The sequence below is a fragment of the Lepidothrix coronata genome, unplaced genomic scaffold (genome assembly GCF_001604755.1).
Source record: "Lepidothrix coronata isolate B3197 unplaced genomic scaffold, Lepidothrix_coronata-1.0 Scaffold283, whole genome shotgun sequence".
NCBI lineage: Eukaryota > Metazoa > Chordata > Aves > Passeriformes > Pipridae > Lepidothrix > Lepidothrix coronata.
Window position 1 is genome coordinate 349,117 of NW_016690463.1, and position 20,347 is coordinate 369,463.

The following is a 20,347-nucleotide window of genomic DNA, read 5'->3' on the forward strand; positions in this document are numbered from 1 at the left end:
GACTTAATCACCCAAGTCACACAGGCATTAGAAAAGTTCATGAGCAGTCTTTAAAGCCAAGTAGATGAGAACTGGATTTGCAGGTACACTCAGTGTCCAGGAAAGTTCCCGTGGTCCTTATTTGAATACTCATTAAAAAAAATCTGGCTTTCCTCCCTCAAGTTCCTTGTTGGCAACTGCTCTTATTTATTCATGCCCAGAATCTCTCACCCATGGTGTCTTTCCACCCAGAGAGGATACTGTGGCCCTTTGCTTGTGAATGCTGCAGTGGAGAGAGACAGGGAAAGAGGTCCTTTGATGACCATCACCCCCTGGTCTGGCAGGAGGACCAGAGTTCCCTCTGCCTGAGCTAAAAAGCTCCACTCCAAGCAGAAGCTTGTGAGGAACTGGATAAGGCCAGGAAGGAGGCACTGTGTGCTCAGCATTAGTGCTTAACCTTCCCCCACAGCCCTGGCTGCCAAAACCTTGTTATTACAACTCTTCTAAATAACTTGTGAGATTTGTCTCTAAATCTAGGGGTAGCACTAATCCAGGGAAAGAGGGTTTGGTAGTGTAAGGCCTTGTCAGTGGAGCAGCTTGTGGGAGTGAAGCAGCTTTTCTTAAAGCTGGTGTATGCACACTGATCCAGTTGTGTGTGCAGTGTGAGCCCTTGGCTTTGGGCATCCCTGGGAGTGTCCAAAGCCAGGTTGGACAGGGTCTTGAGCAACCTGGTCCAGCAGAAAATGTCCCTGCCCATGGCAGGGGGTTGGAACTACATGATCTTTCTGGTCCTTTCCAACCCAAACCACTCTTTGATTCTACGATAGGTTAACCCATGTGGGCCCCACTTTTGTTGGTGCCATAGGGTTGGTTACAGTGACACAGGCATCCAAACAGGCCTGTAGCTCACCCATGGCTGAGACCCAAGGCTGGACAACTGACACTTTCTCATGTGTTTTGCCATTTTTTGCCCGGTTTTGCACTCCCTGAACCTCAGCCACTTAGCTCAGTCTCTGGCTGCACCGTGCACTTTGTGTTTGGCATCTGACTACACCTTGCTGGATTTTGTCATCCTGGTGGAGCACGGCACGGAGGTGGGAGCCACCTGTGTGCTGGTGCCCAGCATAACCCTCGAGCAGCCCACAGCAGTGTCAGCTGGAAGGTCACAGGACCTGGTGTTTCTGCCCAACCTCGTTCTCCGTTCAGTGTAATTCCCAGCACGTGAGTTCTCGCCCTCAAGAGCTGCCTCTGTCCCAGGGCTTGCCTTGGCCGAGTTGTGGTGCTGAACCACCTCAGCCAGCTCCAGGGTTAACTGAGGACAGCGGGGTGCTGGCTCGCTCCACGCCGGCCTCATGCGTCTCCTCCCCATGGAACATGGGAACGGCGGGCACGGTGCTTGGGATGTGTGCGTGTGTGTGCTAATGAGGCCCAGAGGTGCTGCCAGCCAGCTCCCTCCAAGCGCAGTTTGCACATGAGTGCACCAAGAATGCACCAGCTATTCAATGGTAATAAGTTTTTATAAGCACACGTTTCTGACCATGTCAAATTTTGTACCCATTCAGCTGCTAAAATCCATGGAATTTGACACTGGGGAAACAATCACGTTTGAGAAGAGCTTGTACAAAGGGGAACTCACATTGCTTCCCAGCTAGAGCCTGGGCAGTTGACTGGCTTTTCTAGCACAATATCACACATTTATTCCTTAAGTAAGATTAAAACTTTGGGAGAAGAGAGATTAGTCAGCAAGATTAGAATCGAAGCGATTCTTAGAGAGTTATATTAACCATAAACAACCATTGCTCACAACTGCAAAATTTGAAGGACATTTTTCTTCCACAGTTTTGGATGGCAGAGGTCTACAAACACACAAATGGGGCCCAGTGTGTTCTCAGCTGGGAAATCCCATTATTTTCTGTAATATTACTTATGAGAGTAAACTAAAACATGCTTAAGGGTGTGATTTAAGACAACCAAACAGAAAAGAATCATGTTCCCAGAGATCTTGGTGTGCCAATACCTAGATAACAGCAGAAGACGCTGATGTGCCCAAGGTGCTCTCACACTGAAATGAGAGGAATGCGATATCTTCTCTATTGGGAAAAAAATCATAGGATCTAAATCATGGAAAATCACTGGTGAGAGAGACTCAGTGAGCATCAAGGAGTGACCATCACCACTGCACTGGCAGCAAGGTGTCATCCTTCTTAAGGACAAAGAAAGCTCTTCGATTGGCTCTCTTTTGCCTTCCTGCATGAAGCACTGAAGTACAGGAGATGAAATCTCACTTCCCACACTGCTGGTCTGATATCAGTTTACCACAATAACTGCCCTCTGGAAAAACAAACATTAGCTCAGCAGAAGGCAAACTACACAACACAAAGAGATGAAATATTGAGGAAATGGTGAGCAGTCACTTGAGCTGGTACAGGAGCACTTAACTTTCTCACCCCAAGGGCTCAAGTGAGGTGAGTGGAGTTACTGGGACTCATTAACCACAGATCCATTGTTCATTGGAAGCTTGTGCTGTGGGGTGATCGATACTCCAAAACCTTCGTGGGAACAGAGGGGACATTAGGAACAAATAACAAAAGTGAAACCAGCTTACAGGCTTGATCCTTTCTGCTGTGGCTTGGGGCACTTCAATTCCTGAGCAGTGAGGAAAGCTGTGTGGTTCCAGAGAAGAGGCCCTGCAGGAGGACCAAGGAGCTGCTGCTTACAATCAGTTTTCACTTCTGGTCCCCCCTTGTGCCCTCTTTACCTCACTTTTGTTTCGGGGCCGGAAGAGCCTCAGCTGAGGCTGTTGAGGGTGAAATAAAATTTTCAACTCTGCCATGACAAACTTTCTGTCTTTAACAATGGCTTTGTACAGTGCCTGCAGCAGCAAAGGGTGTTTTTTCAGTAACCTGTGATTTATAGAGAGTGTGATGCAAAACACTGCTGAACCCTCCCCAGGAATTACAGCACCTGTGAAACCTGCTGTGGGACAGAGCACGGCTTTTAGGCTGAGGATTTGGATCAGCATCATGTATATTACCAGCTCAGTTTGGTTCTGGCTATTTAAGTGTGATGGATGAGCATTATTATCTGCCTGGAGAAACGGAGAGACGACGGCAGAGTCATCCAAGGACAGCCCTGGGGAGTTGGCCAACATCCCAAATCTGCGCTATGGCATCAAAGGACAGCATTTTTCATCTGAGCTGCTCCTCTCCCAGCAGCAGGGGAAATAATCTTTCTCCTGCCTGATACAGCTTTGCTTCACACCTCCCCTGTCTTTCCTGGGCCACAGCTGGATTTGGAATTAGCTGTTGATGAGAGAAAGAGAAGTGGGAGCTGTGCCTGAGCTGTGGAGAGGGGATCTTTCATAGGACAGAATGGCCAGACCTTAGGAAATAAAATATGATGGCCTTTTTCTTTGAGTTCTGAAGAGAAATGTATATGATGCTGAATAGCATGTGACCTTTTCCTTAAATCTTGGTTCAATTTTGTCTCCTCCATCATTCCCAAGAAAGCTCCCTGATTCATCAAATCCATCAAATATAATGCATGGAGCAATCATTTCTAGAGGCCAGTGCTTTAGCTGATGTAAATCAACACACTTATCCTACTGGAATGACATCAGGATTTCAGCAGAGGAATCAGCCTGTGTTTTCCTTTCACTGGAGTGAATAATGTGTCCCTAAGGTACAAAACTAATGACTGTAGGGATATTGCTCTGTCACAAGGGAAGGACTCGGGAGCTCTGTGTACTCCATGGCTTTAGTTCCCTGCACCCAGTGAACCATCTGCACACACTGAATACTGTGGCCAGCAACTAAACCTCCTGCTGAGGTAATGGAGCTGGACAATGCCAGCTCACTAGATTTTATAACACACTGATTTCTTTTCTCTAATTCCTCAGTGAAAGAAGCTTCTCTGACACTGTGAGGTACAAGCAGGCACCTAAACATATTGTGAGCATTTAGGCAAAAGCCCTTGTTTTAAGCAATAGTTCTGAAACCAAAGCATAGGGTTGCAGTTTTGCCAGTCTCAATTTTTTTTATGGAGCCAGGGAAAAGCCATATTTGAAGTGGCACTAAACCTGCAGGTTCTCTGGCTGCATTTCAGTCTGCCTTACAGTCAAAGTGGCATTCGTCTCCCAGCTCCAGAAATGTTACTGTGATGATGATGTGTGAAATGGAAACAAGACAATTAGCGTTTCAGACACGCCAAGCTGGCACTGGAACCAACTTACTGCAGCTCAAAGGGGACCAGTGTGACGTGGAGCCCATTCAGTGTAAACAGCAGCCTCAAAAGAGCAGCACGCCTTTATTTTCTGATCACGGTGGGTTAACGACTGCTTGTTAGTCCCAAGGTGTTCTCTCCTTCCCCACGTCCATTCCTCTGGAAAACAAACGGGGTTTGCCCCTATTACCCAAATTAAGAGTTTTGACCATGAAGTGATGAAGCATATGCTGTGAGCTGTTACAGCTCCGTTGGCAAGCGGCAGGGCAAAATTGTTCAGGGGCTGTGAGCACAGGAATGGATGATAAGAGCCTTTTCATTTATTAATCACTTTAATTCACATCTAAAACTCAGCCAGCTGAAAAATAACCAGCTCTGGAGAATGGGCACGTAGAGCACAACGCGGTCAGCTCATAGCTCGGTCGTGACATCCGTGTTTTACTACTTGTACTTTGGGAGGCTGTGCCAGGGTTAATGACTCTGGACAATGCTGAGAAAGTGTTCATTATATGGGGAAGTTTATTAGATTAACTGACTAGGAGACATTTTGTGGAGAACTTCAGGGAGATGCTGCCAATCATGTTTTAAACAATATTACGTGTTTTCAGTTTAGCTACAAAAAATACATCACTAGTGGTTGGATGCTGAAGGTAAAAGATTAAAATTTTAAACTGAAGTGGGGATTTTAATTTTAATTCCCCTCGCCCCCCCCAAATCTTCAGATTGATTTATGCAGGAACTAATTACTCATGAACCTGTGTTATCATGGTGAATGTTCACACATTTAACATGTTTTTAGTTCTATTCTTGAAGTCTTCAAGGCTTAAATCCCCAGCAGCCCATGGAGATGGTAATAACTATCTTGGATAGACTGGATAGCTAATGCTGGGAAGCTTTTAAACTCCCACAGCCTAGGAGGAGGAGTATGTTCATGGGGGGAGAGGAGTCCATTTGCAATCCCATCCAAGAAAGCAGTTGACAGACACTGCTCAGCCACATACAGCTGTCCTTGTACCAGGGTTACCCTTGCTGCTACTTGGAGTGGAGGGAGAAGGAGAGGATTTAAAACATTTTTGTTCATTAAAGTATGACAAAAGACCTTATTCTGCCCAGGCATACAGCCCACAAAGCTGTTTAGGGACTGAAAGAATCAATTGAGGCGATCCAGCGGTAGCAGGACAAAAAGCCTGGGCCGGTGTAATTAGCTAAGTACTGCATGCTGCTCCCTCAGCCCCCGCTCACTTAATCAGCCGGGACACTGAGTGACGAGCCGGGTTTCACAGGGACGGCTGGGTGGGAAACATCTCACCCTCTGAGATCATACACTGCCCACAGCCAGTGGGCTCCTCTGAAAGCCACGTCTACCTGGTGGGGTTCAGGTATTTTATCAATGATTGAAACCAACTTCCCCGCAGATGGACATCCAAAAGGAAGGCAGTTCTCGTGACAAGCAGTGACAATTCTAGTGGCAAGTAGAGGGGAGGGATTCCATCCCTCTCTGTGCTTTGCATGCTGTTTAACCCTCTGGAGACGTACACAAGCACACAGTTGCAGCTGTAATTTTCACAGGGATCTCTAGGATCCAACAGGAATGGTAAGAGGCCACCACCATCACTGTGCCATTTTCATACTCCATATATTGGCTCTCCATGTGTTGAAGGCATTAATCCTTAACTCAGTAAAAGCCAAACTGCAGGAGAGAATTAAACTGCTAGGGCTTTGTTCAAATCTGGGGGTCTGTCCTGTCAGCAAAAGGGAGATTCAACAAAAAGAGGGTCAGCTGGCTCTGCTCCTAATTCAGCTTGAGAAGCAGATGCTGGAATTTTACTGTAACTGGTGCTCTGTGCCCCTTTTCAAAGAGCCAGCACTGTATATTTTTAATTATTGTGTTGGCAATGGTGAGAGCAAACAGCAGCAGTTCAATATTAGCGTTCCCAAAAAGTCTCTGCTGGGACAGCAGGAAACTCAGACTTGCAGCCTTAAGGTTTGTTGTCCCATCTCCCTGTGGTTTTGCTCTTCTCCTGCCAGGCCCTTTGAATGTGAGTTGAAGTGTTTAAAGCTCATCCAAGCTTTTCATATGTTCAGCACAGTTTGCTTTGATACAGCCTAGACAGTGCCTGGTTTTAACCAAATTGGATAAAGACACTCCCTTTGAGTATCTTTAAAAATTTGAAAGCCTGGAGGAAGAGTCGCCACTGGCCAGCTGTAGCCATAGCAGAGGAAAACCCCATTGCAAGCCCTCTTACAGTGGGACTTTTTCTCTGAAAAATCCCTTCTGCAAAGGCTTCATCCAAATCCTATGAAATGAAAAAGGCATATACTGAATTTAGCAATGCGTGCTCAAGTCCCTGGAAGGATATTAATTAAACTAATTCCAAACAGCCCAAGCAGTGTCTTCCACAGTATTTCTGCCTTGAGGTTTCCAGTGTACTTTTTGTTCTTTCCTCTTGGAACTTTTACGCAAGTTTTCTGCAGCTTGTTTGACTCAAAGCTGTTGTTGCAAATTCGTTTGCGAGAAAGGACATTGTCATCATTCACAGGACCTATTTTTAAATTCTGCAAAGATTCCTTAAGCGAGAATGTTATCCCAGAGAACTGTACATCCCAGGGATGCTGCGGAGCGACTTGGAGCTGAAACAATTGATCACATTCATGGAAGTAGCGGGGAAACTGTAGGAAACACAATGAAGTTACCTTCACTGGAATTTGGCCAGCGGCCCAGCTGCCACTAATGCCTCTGCTCTTACAGGGCTGCCCTGGGATTTTCATTAATGCATAATTCTGCTTATAAAAACATGTGCCTGCTGCCTTATTCCCTGGAGCCATGGCGATTAAAGAAATGCTGTTTAGCCACTCTGTAATGACTGGCTTTAGCAGGCACATTCCTTTCCTTTCTGGTTATTCCTGCTCCCCTCCTTCCTCCTCCCCAAGACATAAAAGTAAAGTTTCCAGTGCATTGCATAAGCAGCGTGAAGCAGGAATATGATTTTTCAGTGCTTAAGAGCGAAGCTAAGAAAACAGAAAAGGTTGTGCAATATTTGGATATAAAGTGCTCCTTGTACCAGGATTCATCCATCCCCTCATGTCTGTAATGGTGATACCTCCAGGACCCGGCACTACATGCAGGAAGAGAGCAGACCAGCGAGTCAAATGGGCTTCTCATGATGCAGGAGCCAGGGCACATTCTGTGTGCTGCTCTGGGTTAGATATAAAACTGGAGCAAGGAAAACGTGCCTTTGTAATCCAGTTCTTTCCCGAGATCAAGGGCCTTTCGCTGCTGAGAGCCAAACACATCACTTCACATTGCCCTGGTTAGCGGGAATCTCATAGTTGTTTGTCCTGTCACTTTATTTTCAATGACTTTTTGGAAACAGATGAGCAGAAAAAAAAAAAAAGGAGAGAACTGTGAGAAACCAGGAAATGGGACCAAGTCAGGAGGAAGGGAGTGCAGGGGTTCAGTTTGTGTTTGAGATGCTTGTGGGGACTTCTCCCTGGCACATATGGCAGAACAAGAATTTTAAACCCTTTCTCTAGAAGGGCATTTACATGTCGTCCTCAAGATGCAGGGAAATGTGTAAATGCAAAGCTTCCACAAAGCAGCCAAAGCATGCAGGAAGGAGGAAGGTGGTGGGCAGTGTGCCTGGTGTTTCCACAGGTGTGTGTGCCTCATCCATCTCCACGGCACCTGACAGAGCTGGAAACTTGGCCCTGCCTCAACCTGAACTGCAGCTAAATTCATTCATGTGTCTACTGCAGCTAGAAATAGTTTTGCCAAAAAGTGTTTGGCTTGATAAATGAATCCGCTTGGAAACACAAAGGTATAAATCCCCTTCCCTGAAAGAAGATCTGGATAAGATAGTTCCAAACGAGATGTGGGTACTTCAGAGGATCTGGGCAAGGAGAGGGATAGGTGCTGTGTGTGACTGTGAGAGTGGCCTTAGGGAGCACCTCCCCCTGTCACCCACATCTGAGGGGATTTTTTTAAAGGCAGAGGAGAACAAATGTCTTTCCTCTCACACCCTGGCAGTTTTTGCACCATTCATGTCCCCATCTGTGGTATAAAATTATCAAGAAAGTTCCTGGATTGCTGTGAAATGCTGACACGTGGGCAGGGGATTTCGGGGGCTGCAGCATTCCCTGGTGAGTCTGCCTGGGTTTTCAATATTTAAACTGAGAAATAAGGCAAATGTCACTCTTCAACAGTTTGTTCTTTTCCACACGATAAAATTTATTCAAGCATCTGCCTTTGAACCTTTCATATATACCGTGCGAATTAAACGCAGCCATGGCTCTATTTTTACAACAGCAGTAATAATTGAAAAATTATTTCCAATGAAAAATTCCGTGGAAAAAGCAGTTGTCCCCTGAATGTCGAGCTGCCGCGAGGTGGCAGTAGGGGACAAAGGTAGGGACTGCGGGGACAACCCGACCGGAGCTGGGTATCTCCCTCGCAGAGTTCATTGCTCCATCTCCCTGCTGCTCCCAGCAAAACCAGGAAGCCCTTCAAGGCATCCACACAGCCGGAGCAAGAACGGGCTCTTCAGTTGCCATGCTCTTTTCCGTTTGGGGAGCCTGGTACACAGAAATGTCCATTTTTAAAAATAGCTGCTGCACTTGGGTCTGTGGAGCTGAGCACCCCTGAGGATCTCAGAGGAGGAGTCTTTCTTGGAGACAAAAGGAAGAAGGGAGAAGTGGGCAGGGAGCAAGGGTGACAAACTGATCTGTAGGCAAGGAAAAGGAATCTCCAGGGCTGTGAGCCTGGCATCCTTCATGGGCACTAAATTCACTTGAGAAGACTTTTTAATAACTACAGAGGGCTGGGGGAATAAAGAAAAGGTTTGCCAAGTGTGATGTGATGACAATGGCTTGCACCGTGAAATTCCTCTTTTGTCCCGGCACCGTCACTCTGAGCCATGATCTGGTCCGAGGGGAGTTCTGGCTGTGGAACTGTGGAGTGTGTGTGACCTGGCAGAGAGTCAAGAAGCACTGAGCCACCATGCTGGGATGAACCGGCCCAGCTCCTTCTGCAGAGTCCGTTAGCACTTCCTTCTCATCCCCGAGGGATGCCAGCGGTACTCCCATGCCCTGAAGGACACGGCTCTTGATGCTGAGCTGAGCTTTAATTGCTCTTGGCTGCTCTAAGCTTCCATCTTCAAAGAGTCCCTAAAAATTGTGATGTCTGATTCTCATTAAAATGAGAGGGAAGTGAATACCTAAATCCCCTCAGCAGCTATTGAATCCCTGGCAAGAGCTTCGGTCAGGTCATCAAGCATGGCTCTGCTGCATCATCTGGTTTTCTTCCTTTCACATATAGTCTGTCTAGTGGTCATTAGTTTATATTAGTGGGCTCGTGGAGGAAGGAGGAGCATGAGGAAAAAGTGAATATAGGGCAAAAGGAAGAAAGGGAAATGATAGCACCATGAGGGACAGGACGACCGCAACAGAGAAGAACGAAAACTGCGGAGAAAAGTGGGAAACCAGACATGATGACGGAAGGACATCCAAGAGCAGCTCCTGTTGGTTGTAGGAAAGGGAGCATTACCCTGAGAGAAAATGCCTCAGTGCTGGAGACGTGGATGAAGTATTAGAGGAGGGGAGTCTCGTTTGGCATCAGGGCAGCGTGACCTCAGCCAGAGCAGGGAGTGCGGCTCCAGCGCTGCTGTGTGGCTCCTTCTGTGACCCCGGAAAAGTTACATAAACATGGCTTCTGTTTTTATTCCTCTCTAATTTAGGAACAATACTTCCTGCTGTCTTCCCATGGTGTTGAAAGGTCAAATTAGCTAATGGAAGGAAAGTTCTTGAGGATCATTACCACTGTTGTCTTTACCATCATTATTGCTATTTATAACAGGTATAATGGAAGTGTTAATACTGGGGAAGGGAAATAAGGGAGAGAGAAGTGGCAAACATCAAAAGCAGTAACTGGCCATGCTGGGGCCAAGGATCTGTCATCAGGAAAGATAAGCACTACCTGTTCCAGTAGCCAGAAAATCCCATAGTTTTAGATTTACCTAATTTATGGAATTACCTGATTGCAGGGCAGATTTTCTTGACATTTCTACGAGTTCATGTGAGCAGGATGCCAAGACAGGAAGTTCACTGCCTAATCATGTGGTGAAAAAAACCCTCAACAACTGTACTTTGAGAGTTGCTGGTTGTCTTTTTTCTCCTCCAGGCTGATCACAGGTGCCTCATCCATATTTTCTAATGTGGGAATATTTTCCAGTTACCCCAAAAAGAAACAACCCAAAGAAAGTCTCCTGGCAGTTGGTCACCCTGTCAAGCTACAACCTCTGGGGGTCACGGAAATATAGGTCACAACAGCCACTATAAAAATGTAATACAAAAGTCTGGAAAAGCCTGTAAAGCGTCCCATAAAGAAGGGCACAAGGCAGTGCTGTGTAAAAAGGATTGAAAGGCAAGTTCCAAATGTTGTCATTCTCTCCTTGTTTTTAGAACAGATCTGAGGGAGATTAAAGAAATAATTGAATGTTGGTCTGTGACATGGCACAGTTTGAGGGATACACTGCAGCCACCAAGAAGGGCTGCTTGGAGGTGGTGTGTGGGCTCTGTACCTGTGGAAAGGATTAGGGAGCAGCTGATGTCACAGACTGAATTTCCTAAGGTTTGTAGGTAACGGGCTCGCTGTCTAAATGTCATAGGAACTGGGTGTTTAATTATTGAAACCTTGTGAGAAATGTGAGAAAGGATTGTGAGTTTGGGGGCAGGATGGCAAAGCAGGGTGAATAAAAGAAGTCCTTGGGTGTGTTTGGGGCAGAGCAGAAGACCTTTCCAGCAGACTCTTCGACAAGCAGCTATTTTTAACTGTCACACTGCAAAGCAAATATTAACTCTCAGCCATGTGCAGCCCCTGGCTTTGTGTGCTCTGGAGGGGGACGAGTGTATCAGCTACAAGGGGTGGACAGGCAGTGAGTTCTTGTAGCCCTTGAGCTGATACCGCCCGCCCGATAATCACCACAGACCAAACAGGATCAAGTTAACATGCCCCGGGCCCCAGTGTTTGTATCACCTGGTGCTGTACCCTCCGTGGCATGCTTGGAATGGCTTGTTTGCAAGAACCAAACAGTGAACAAAGAATTAAGGGCGTGCAGGCGGGAGCTACAGGGATCCAACCTGGCCTCCTGCAGCAAAGAGATGAGCCGGAGGAAGCAGTGCCTCTGGTTTTACCATGGAAAAGGGGGAGCATTGCTCTGCACCTGCACCCTGTTTGCAGCTGACCCAGGTACCAAAAGAGAGGCCTGATATGGCTCTAGGCGTTACCCAGAGCAAACACAGATTAGTTCCTTCTCTTGTATATACGGGGAGGGGTGGAGAAAATTTATTGTTAGTTTTGCCCCTTGTTACAGGAAAGATCCTGGAGGCTTCTTGAAGGCCTGAGTCAAAGCTGCACCATAGGCCCATCTTTCTCTGCCCCTTCCTCTTTTAAATGTAAAAATCTCTGTGGGAGCCGAACAGTTTCGTGCTTAAGAAGGTGGAAAATTATCTTAAGAGCTAAGCCTTCTTTCCTCCGCTGGCTTAGGAATTTGGAGTCACCAAGAGGAGTCAGAGGCAAACTCATCCGGGCATGTCTCCTTATCTCTTGGAGCTGAAGCCAGCAATCTGTTTTCCATTCACTTCTTGCCACTTTTTGCTGAGGGGCTGACTGCTGAGATTAACCTTGCTCCCGGGACAGGAAACAATCACGCAGGAAATGGAAAGGTGTGGAAGTGTTGGGGCCTGCAGGGTAGTCCCAGGAATGACCTTGAATCCTCTCCACTCCTCAGTAACTTGCATCCACCCTGCACGGATCCCACTGGCATTTCTGCAGCTGGATTGCCTTGGTGCCCACAGTCACTTTGCTTTGGTGTCCGCCCTCAGTAAATTACATTGCAATGGATCTTGGTGCTGCAGGGAGCCTCTGTCTGCAGTGGTGCAGGAGCACTTCAGTAAACTGCCTGCACTCTTGGTTTCCACATCATCCGTGTTTCAGGCTGACTTGGGAGAAAATATACTGGTTTGCCTCTGTTAAATAACAGATTTATTTTAAATATTGAAAATATTTCAGAGCACTGCTAACCCTTCAAAACTGTGAGGTTTAACTTGTTCTTCCACTGAATAACATTCAGCCTCTCGAGGTGAATTCATTCAATGTGAACCTTGTACGATTACCTGGAATAAATTAATCTCTCCGCTACCATGCCTTGTACTTGGGAGCAGAAATGTTGCTGCAGAACAATGCAGAGCACTGTGAGAAAAGCATGCCTTCCTTGCTTCCCTGCAGCATAAAACCATAACTAACTTGGACACTCTTTCCTTGGCTTGGAGTAAATGTCAAGAGCTGAATTCCCTGAAGATGCTTGTCTGCACCAGGGATGGGGAAGCCCAGCAGAGACACAGCTCCAGGGGGAGACCTTTGACTTAACTACTTTTTGATTGAATTGTCTTCACTGCTCTGCCACGGTGATGCTGAGGCTGGGGACAGTGGGGAAGAATTCCTGTCTGCTGCATGTCGCTGCCCCCAGACTGTGACATGGCATTAAGGCTGAAGGAGGGGAGCAGCATTTTCTCTGCAGTCATCTGCATTAAGACCAGCCACTGAATCCAGCTCCCAGAGGTACAAAGCCAGACTGATTTTTAGGTATCCCTCCACTCTGGGCTTGCCAGAGTCACCTCACATCTCACCTTGGCAGAGCAGTTGGCTTCATCCAGCCAAAAGGAAAAAAACTTCAGGCCCTGGCTGGCTCCCACTGGCTCCTCCCGCTCCTGTTAGATGAGTGACAATGCTACACCCATGGGGTTTGCTGCCTGCATTTCACCTTGTTTTCCTCAGCTTAAATAAACCATAAGAGGTCTTACTGGCTTTTGATTGACCTCTTGCACCAGGTCCTGTAGCTCATGGCCATTACATTTTTGTTGAGGGTGATTTTGGCAATGCCGGGGCTGCTTGAACCAGTCCAGCACAACTTGCTTTGTGCAGCCTCGTCCAGTGAAGCAGGTGTTCATTTAAATAGCTTAGCTGTGTGTTGAAGTTTGTTTGCTTTGTTGATAATTGTTACACTGGGTAGAGATAGAGCTTTGTATTCATAGTGCAGCTTGTTTTGTTTAAATCACCCAATCCTTCCCATGAAATATCACCACTCCTTAAACACAAATATTTTCAGAGGCATTCAGAGAGGGAGAATGAATGTGGAGCATCTAAGCCTTGCTTTGGGAGACAAGGCCTTGCTTCTGGACTTCTGATGGAAACTTGGGAGTCCTTTTGCCTCTTTTGTCTCTCTGAGCTATAGGGCCAGGTGACAAGCCTGTTGTGAATGTTTTCCTCCAGGAACTTTAAGGAATTTGCAGCCAGGTAACCCCAGCTGAAGGGATGACAGATGAGGTGGCTGACAGGTTAGTAATAGATGAGAGAACTGTGTCAACAACAGAATACAAATCCATATCTCCATTTCTATTCTCTCCAACTCCATAAGTAATACAGTTGTAATGCTGCCATCAAAAGCTTCTAATGCCAAAAAGTGTGTCTGGATGTAGCTGTTGCTCATGGACAGTTTAAGTACACGGGAGCAAAGCAATTCCCTCTCAGCCTCTGGAATTAGTTGCAGATGACTCTGCACTTGTGTTAGCAAACTTTCCTTAAAGGCATCCTTTACTCTGGTACTGCGGCTGCGTGGCCTTGCAAGCTGCAGTTGAAGAGCCCTTGGCATAGGGATTAGCTGGAATCCATCAGGCTTTGGAGACAGATTTCTTGCAGAGCTGTTCATAATGTCAGCAGCCTTATCTCAAGTATTGTGAGGTTTAGTCTTTCCTTAAAGTCTTTGATTTCACACTATTTATAAAGGTGAATATGGAAGAGTCAAAATGTCCATTTTCACTGAAAAAGAGGAGAAAAAGAAAGGTCAGGCCTTTGCAAGTGGTTGCAAAGAGAACCTTAAAACAGTGCTCCCGTGGAGTGAAAAATCTCCAATATATAAACGCAATTGGAATTATTAGAGGATAAAGCACAGATCACAATTCAGTTGATTTTTTCCACGTCAGGGTTCATCAAGACACAAGTTAATACAAATGCTTCTGATGGGTATCTCAGCCTTTGAAGTAGCTGGCATTTGTTACAGGAGATATTCTTCCAAGGTGGCCTTTTCTCCATGATACGTGCTGTAACATAAAACAAAAACAAACAAAAAATCCCTTCTGTTGCCTATATCAGGAGCTAATCTGACCCCTGGTACCCCCATTGTTGTATGTCATTGAAATGACACCCATCTATTTTCCTTTACAGCAGCAATAAACTGCAGCAATACTGCATTTTTCGTTTGTTATTTATTTATACTGGCAGCAAGGGCTAATGTTTCATCTCTCACCCTTCCTGGTAATTGTGATACAAGGCTCTTTATAGGAAGGCTCATTCCTGTGGTTTTATCCATTCTTAAGAAGAAAAGAAAAAACTCATTCATCAGTGGAAGAGTTCCTGGTAGGATGAATGATGATGATTTTTACCTGCCTTTGTAGGGGGTTTGGACAATTTATTGGCTGGTGTTTGGGGAAGTCAGATTTTACGTTTCAGAAGGTACACGGGCTGGAATTCTATTGTTCAGGGGAACAGACAGGCTTTGCCTGTGAGAAGTCACCATTCAACACCGAAACTAATGTGCTGGTAAAAACCTGGGCACCGTGTCTGCATGTGCTGAGTTACACGTCTGGGGCACGGCTCAGTTACACATTGCTTGGCATGACTTGAAATAAAAGCAACTTCCAGAAGTATGTGTGCAATTTGACTGCTCCCAAAATGGTACCCCTGCAAATAGCAGCCCTTCCTGCCCTCCAATCCAGAGACATTTCTTTGTCTCAGCAGAGACAAAGACAGAGACGCTTCTTTGTTGTACTTGTGATGTGCCAGGGGATGTTACGCTCAAGTGTGGGTCCCCAGACAACTCCTAACGCAGGTCACAGCCTCTGTGGAGCAGGGACTGCCAGGGGCTCTGAGTATCAGACTCCGGGGCAGCAAGTCTTGCAATCAAAGTAATTATCAGTTGAACTTGGAACCGCTGGCGCTCCCGAGCCTGCCGAAACTCAGGATTTGCAATGCATGAGCCCATATATAACCCAGCCCTCTGCTACACTAGTACACCCTTGCAGAGAGAGTGCATTAGTGCTCAAGGCTGGAATTCACCAATCCTAGGCCAGATTTTCTTATCCTCTGCCTTGTCACTGACTGTTGCAGACAGTGTATTTCTGCCAACACACAGATGGGGAATCACTATGCCATTTACAGGACAGGCCATTCAAAGCAGAGGGGAGAGTGCCCTAGGATTCTCCTTGTAGCCTTGCCACTACATAGCCTTGAGCAGGCTTCTTACTTTCACATGAAATTCAAATAATTGTCTACTTTCTCTATATTCCCAGCTGGAAAACCCTTCAGAGGCACTGCACATCGTTAACTAACCACACCTGGGTGCACCTGCTTTGCTGCTGAAGCTGTTGTTCACCGGGGGTGGATCATGGAGAGGAGCTTGAACAAAAAAAAACACATCCAGGCTCCTCTAATCCCAGCTTTGCCCTTATGCTGGTGCCTGGGTGCTCTTATCAGGAGCCAGTCCACGGCTGTTTTACTGGCCTTTACTGCTTCCAAATACCAAAGGCTTTTCAGGCTTATTCAAAACAGTGATTCTTGGCAGAACTCATTTGGCAAGCACACACCTTTGAGCAAGCTGGCTGGCAAAGGGAGACCAGGTTTCTTAACCTGAGAGCAGAGTTTGGGGCTGGTAGGCCTAATTCCTTGAACAGAAAGGCAGGCTCAGCTCTGCAGGTGCAATGTCTCACCCTCGCCTTGTCCTCTCCTGTGCAGATCGAAGAGGGAGGCAAGGCAGACTCCCTGCCTTCCAAGCTGCAGGCTGGTGACGAAGTGGTGAACATCAACGAGGTGGAACTGAGCAGCTCCAGGAGAGAGGCCATCTCCCTGGTGAAAGGGTCCTACAAGAAGCTGAAGCTTGTCGTCCGCAGGTAGGCAAGATCCACACTGCTTCACACTCCTCACATCCATTCCCCTCACATCTCCAGCTGAAAGCCTCATCTTAGCACAAGCTTTGTTTTGAGCACACAGCCATGAGCCCAAGGGCAAGTGTTTGTTCTTTTCAGCCAACATTTCTAGCACTCCTTTGTCACTGATATGTCCCAGCATGTGAAATACTTACCCAGTTCTCTTGCACTGCTCCCCTGCCACATGACACTCCAGGATTCCTGTTCAGTGATGTACAAGCACTCCCATCTTTCTTCCAAGTGCTCGGGGCTCTCTGTGAAAGGGTGGCAGTTCTGTAGATAGCTCTTGCCTCATTTGCTGCATGCTGTCACTGTTGCTGTGACAGCAGAAAGATTTCCAGTGGCCTCAGCAAGATTTGGAGCTGTTTGGTGTTCTGCAGGTGAGTGATGGAGGGGTTTGAATCAGAGATGTTTGGGTCTGGCATTTGTGTTGTTTGTTTTTTTAAAACCTTAGTAGAGATGCTTCCTGTATGTTTTTCACTGTGGCAAGTCCAAACAGATTTTTCCGTGCCAGTTAGGTGATAGCTGGTATCACTTCATGGAGTGCTCTGTTCTGAATTTCCACACTTAGCCAAAAAGGAAGAAAATTTGGTTAGGAGCCTTCCATGGTTTCATTTCATCACCACTACAAGGATCAAGCATGTTAACTCTAAGAGATGTTACATTCACACACTATCCCCTTGCCAAGGCACTTCAAACTTTTTGTGCACGTTTAAAGCTCGGTAATAATCCAGAAACTTAGGACTGGAAAATCCCAACAGGAGCTAAGAGCCCAGCCCTCCGTTCGGTTAATTTGTTCCAGCCCCAGCTGACCCTGCAGTGCTGGCACGAAGGCAGCAAAAAAACCCAAAAATGTGAGGTCCTGACTTCTCTGCAGCAAAATAAAGTATTTTTGAGTGCTTGTGTTGCTGATTTTTGTAAATTGACCACAATGATTCCATGAAGTGGATTAGGGTTGCTTGCTGCAAGTACCAGCAGTCTGAAAACTCCCTGACCAGTCATTTGTGACCTGAATTTTAAGTCCGTGATTTCAATATTCACGGGAACTCTTCCTTAGGGATGACACAAACTCCCACTCCTCAGGTGACTTGGCTTTTATTTTAGGACAAAGGTAAGCTTTTAGTGGCAGCTGAGTGAACCAAACAAAACTGATGTTACAATACTTTGCATGACTGTAGACTGGCTGATGCAATGATGTGGTATTTCCCTTGGAATGTCACCTACAAAGCTCAGCACTGATGTCTCATCATCAGTCTTCATCAGCTGAAGTTTGATTGATCAGTGTGATGGAGGAAAAGAGTGGGAATAGTTTCAATTAAGGGAATGTGAGGGCAAAATCAGAGAAAATTCAGTATGAGAGGAAAGGCTAAAATGAATATAAAAAAAAATTACCTGTCTCGTGAGGATATTTAATATTAATAAATATGAATGGTTTTAACTAAATAACCAGCACGAGAGTAGTTAGTACCTGAGGACCATAGTCTGACTTTCACTCCTGTGCAAACCTCCTGCTGTCCTCAGGGAGTGACTTGCAGGAGGAGAGACATGTGAAGCTGTGAATTTATGCATGTTTTGCTTCCTTGCTCATGGAATTACAGTAGGGCAGAGGCAGAAAATGACCAAATAAGCCCTAGTGTTAAGTAAATACTGTGCCTATCCCATAAGAGGATCCTTATTTGGAAGATAACTTTCCATGGGTGCTCTCTAGCTGCATTTTGTTTGTCTCTTCCCCAGCTCTGGAGCCCAATGACAGTTTTCAAATGTTCATTTTTCTCTGCTTCTTCAACAGGGCTGCTCCTATCTCACTTATTTCCAGGTCTGTTCCTAAAGCCAGTTCCTGTCTTTCTGCCATTCCCTCCTGCCTCCCTGAGCTTGTTTTGCCCATTCATTTCCAGGACAACAGCCTCAGAGTTGTGTGTGTTTGTTCATTCCTGTACACCTCAGGCCTGCAACTGGTGTGCTGTGAGGGAGCCTGGTACTCACACTCCATTGTGCTGAAGCCAGAACAAGCTGGAGTAAGATCTGCTCTGCATCCCAGGGAATGACTCGGTGTGTCTGTATCCCTGCTGGTGACAAATATATCTCTCCGTGGGTATGAGCAGAACCAGTTCCATCAAGCCTGAGGAATCCACAGGCTGATGCTGGGGAGATCTTTTTGCTCAGGATTTGCCCATTTGGGAACAGTAGGTGTGAATCGCTGGGGGAAACTGGAGAGACCAGTTTGTTGGATTCTGTAGCGGGAGGCTGCCCTACTGTCCTCAGCAATCTGTCCAAGAGAGTTTTGATATGCAGTTGATCTTTAACCAGCTGGAGGAAAAGCTGTTTGAAAGCTAAAGCTACAAAAGCAATAAGACTTACCTGTTTCATTATGAAAGACAGATTATTTTTTCTAACTTGTTTTATTTTCTCCTGTTGCTTCCTCTCCAACTTCAGTATCTTAGCAGAGTTGGGTACAATCAAAAAAAAGACCCTTTTTAGTGGTATCAGTCTGATCTAATTGTGTTGTGCATGCTTGGATCAGCTGAAGATAAGGCTCAGAGCGTGGGCATTGCCACCACAGTGGCCTCCAGCAGTTGCCAAAAATAGCCTTTTGCACAGGTCAGTAAGCAGGAATGGCTGTGGGAGCATCACACTGTTTACATGGTTGGGCATTCAACGTGTCTGTAACAGCAGCAATTAGATCAGCCAGGCGTGGTGGTGTCACACCAAAGGGACCCACAGCCACAGGGACAACTCCACACACCCCTTCTGGCACAAACACTGCCTGAGCCAAGCCTCCAGAATCCATTCCTCAGACTTGCTGTGTCATCTACCGTTGCCTGGTGCAGGGAGGGCAGAGGTGAACACACCGAGTCATTCTTGTTGAGGGGACAGTGCACTCTAAAGGGTTCCAGCCTCAGTCTCGGTTAATTAATGCAAAGCTCTATTAAAATTTTCTAGTGGAACAGCAAGTACCAATGTTCTGCAGAGAATTACCAGTGTTTTAAGCCCTCACTCTGCCCACGCTGGCATGCAGGAGCCCTGCAGGGCTCTTTCAGGGTATTGTTTTTGGGGCTCAGGCCAGCACAGATTGGGATGTGAGGGGCTCTGCTGGTGACACTTGTGTGTGCAGAGCCAGTGAGTTGCATGAAGTCTGAATCCCAAATAGGCTGTGGTTTACAGCACAACTACTTACTCCAAGATGCACCACATGTGTGTTCCTACCATATATCCAACCACTCTGACATGAGTGACCACCAAGTATTATTTACGTGGTATCTACAATATTCCATCACAGATCAGTATTCAAGGCAGTCGATTTTCTGTTTGCAGTGCTAGTGGCTTATGTCTGCCTCAGGCTTAGCAGCACCTGCAGTTCTTTTCTGTCTCAAAGAACCTCAGATTAAAAATACAAGTCAAATAAAGGAGGAGTGGGGATAGAAAACATTATCCTCCTTTTCCTGTTGTGCTAAAAACTGTACAAAAAGAAAGGATTAATCTTATCCTTGGCTATAACTGTAATCTGTGTGTTCGTTTTCATGCTTCCCTACAGATTCCCTGCATCACTGGGGGTATTCGGCTTATTCTCTTGGCACATCCCTGTCCCTGGGCCCCCTTGCCCGAGTGATGAAAACTGCTGGGGGCTGGGAGCACGTTTGTTCTGCTCTTATCCTCTTCTTGACACATCTGCTTCCAGGTGCTGTCAGGGGGAAGATGCTGGGCTACATGGCCCTCCCATGGCCGGTGTTATGCTTTCAGACAGGTCTGGTTCCAGTCAACTCATTTAAAGACCTCTGGGGCAAGATCAAGAATTAAACCCATACCCGTGCCGTAGCTACAAAGTTGTACTTTTGGCAGGAATTTGCTATAACTAAGGCTTTAAAAAAAATAAAGGAAAAAAAGTCTTCCTCTCCACCTGATAAATGCCCCTAAGGAGGTGTCGAAGTGTGGGAGGAAGATGTCAGGACAACTGACATCTGAGGCTCAGAGCTGATTCAAGCCCATGGAAATCGGTGGAAAGATTCCCACAGACTCCAAAAGGCTTTGGCTCAGACCCTCACTGAGCAGCGATTTCCCTCATTGACCAGGAGAAAATGGGCTATTCCTGGAGAGAGGGGAAGCTGCTGGCATCTGT

General features: G+C 46.4%; 1 protein-coding gene across 2 annotated transcripts in view; it reads left to right on the top strand.

Moving 5' to 3' along the window:
- The window catches only part of SHROOM3 (shroom family member 3), a 102,937-nt gene that overhangs the window by 13,083 nt on the left and 69,507 nt on the right, over nt 1-20,347 (top strand). For both annotated transcript variants that reach the window (XM_017836752.1, XM_017836753.1), the window contains exon 2: nt 16,043-16,197. In XM_017836752.1, coding sequence (XP_017692241.1) covers nt 16,043-16,197 — 155 coding nt within the window. The remainder of the gene's footprint in view (nt 1-16,042; nt 16,198-20,347) is intronic.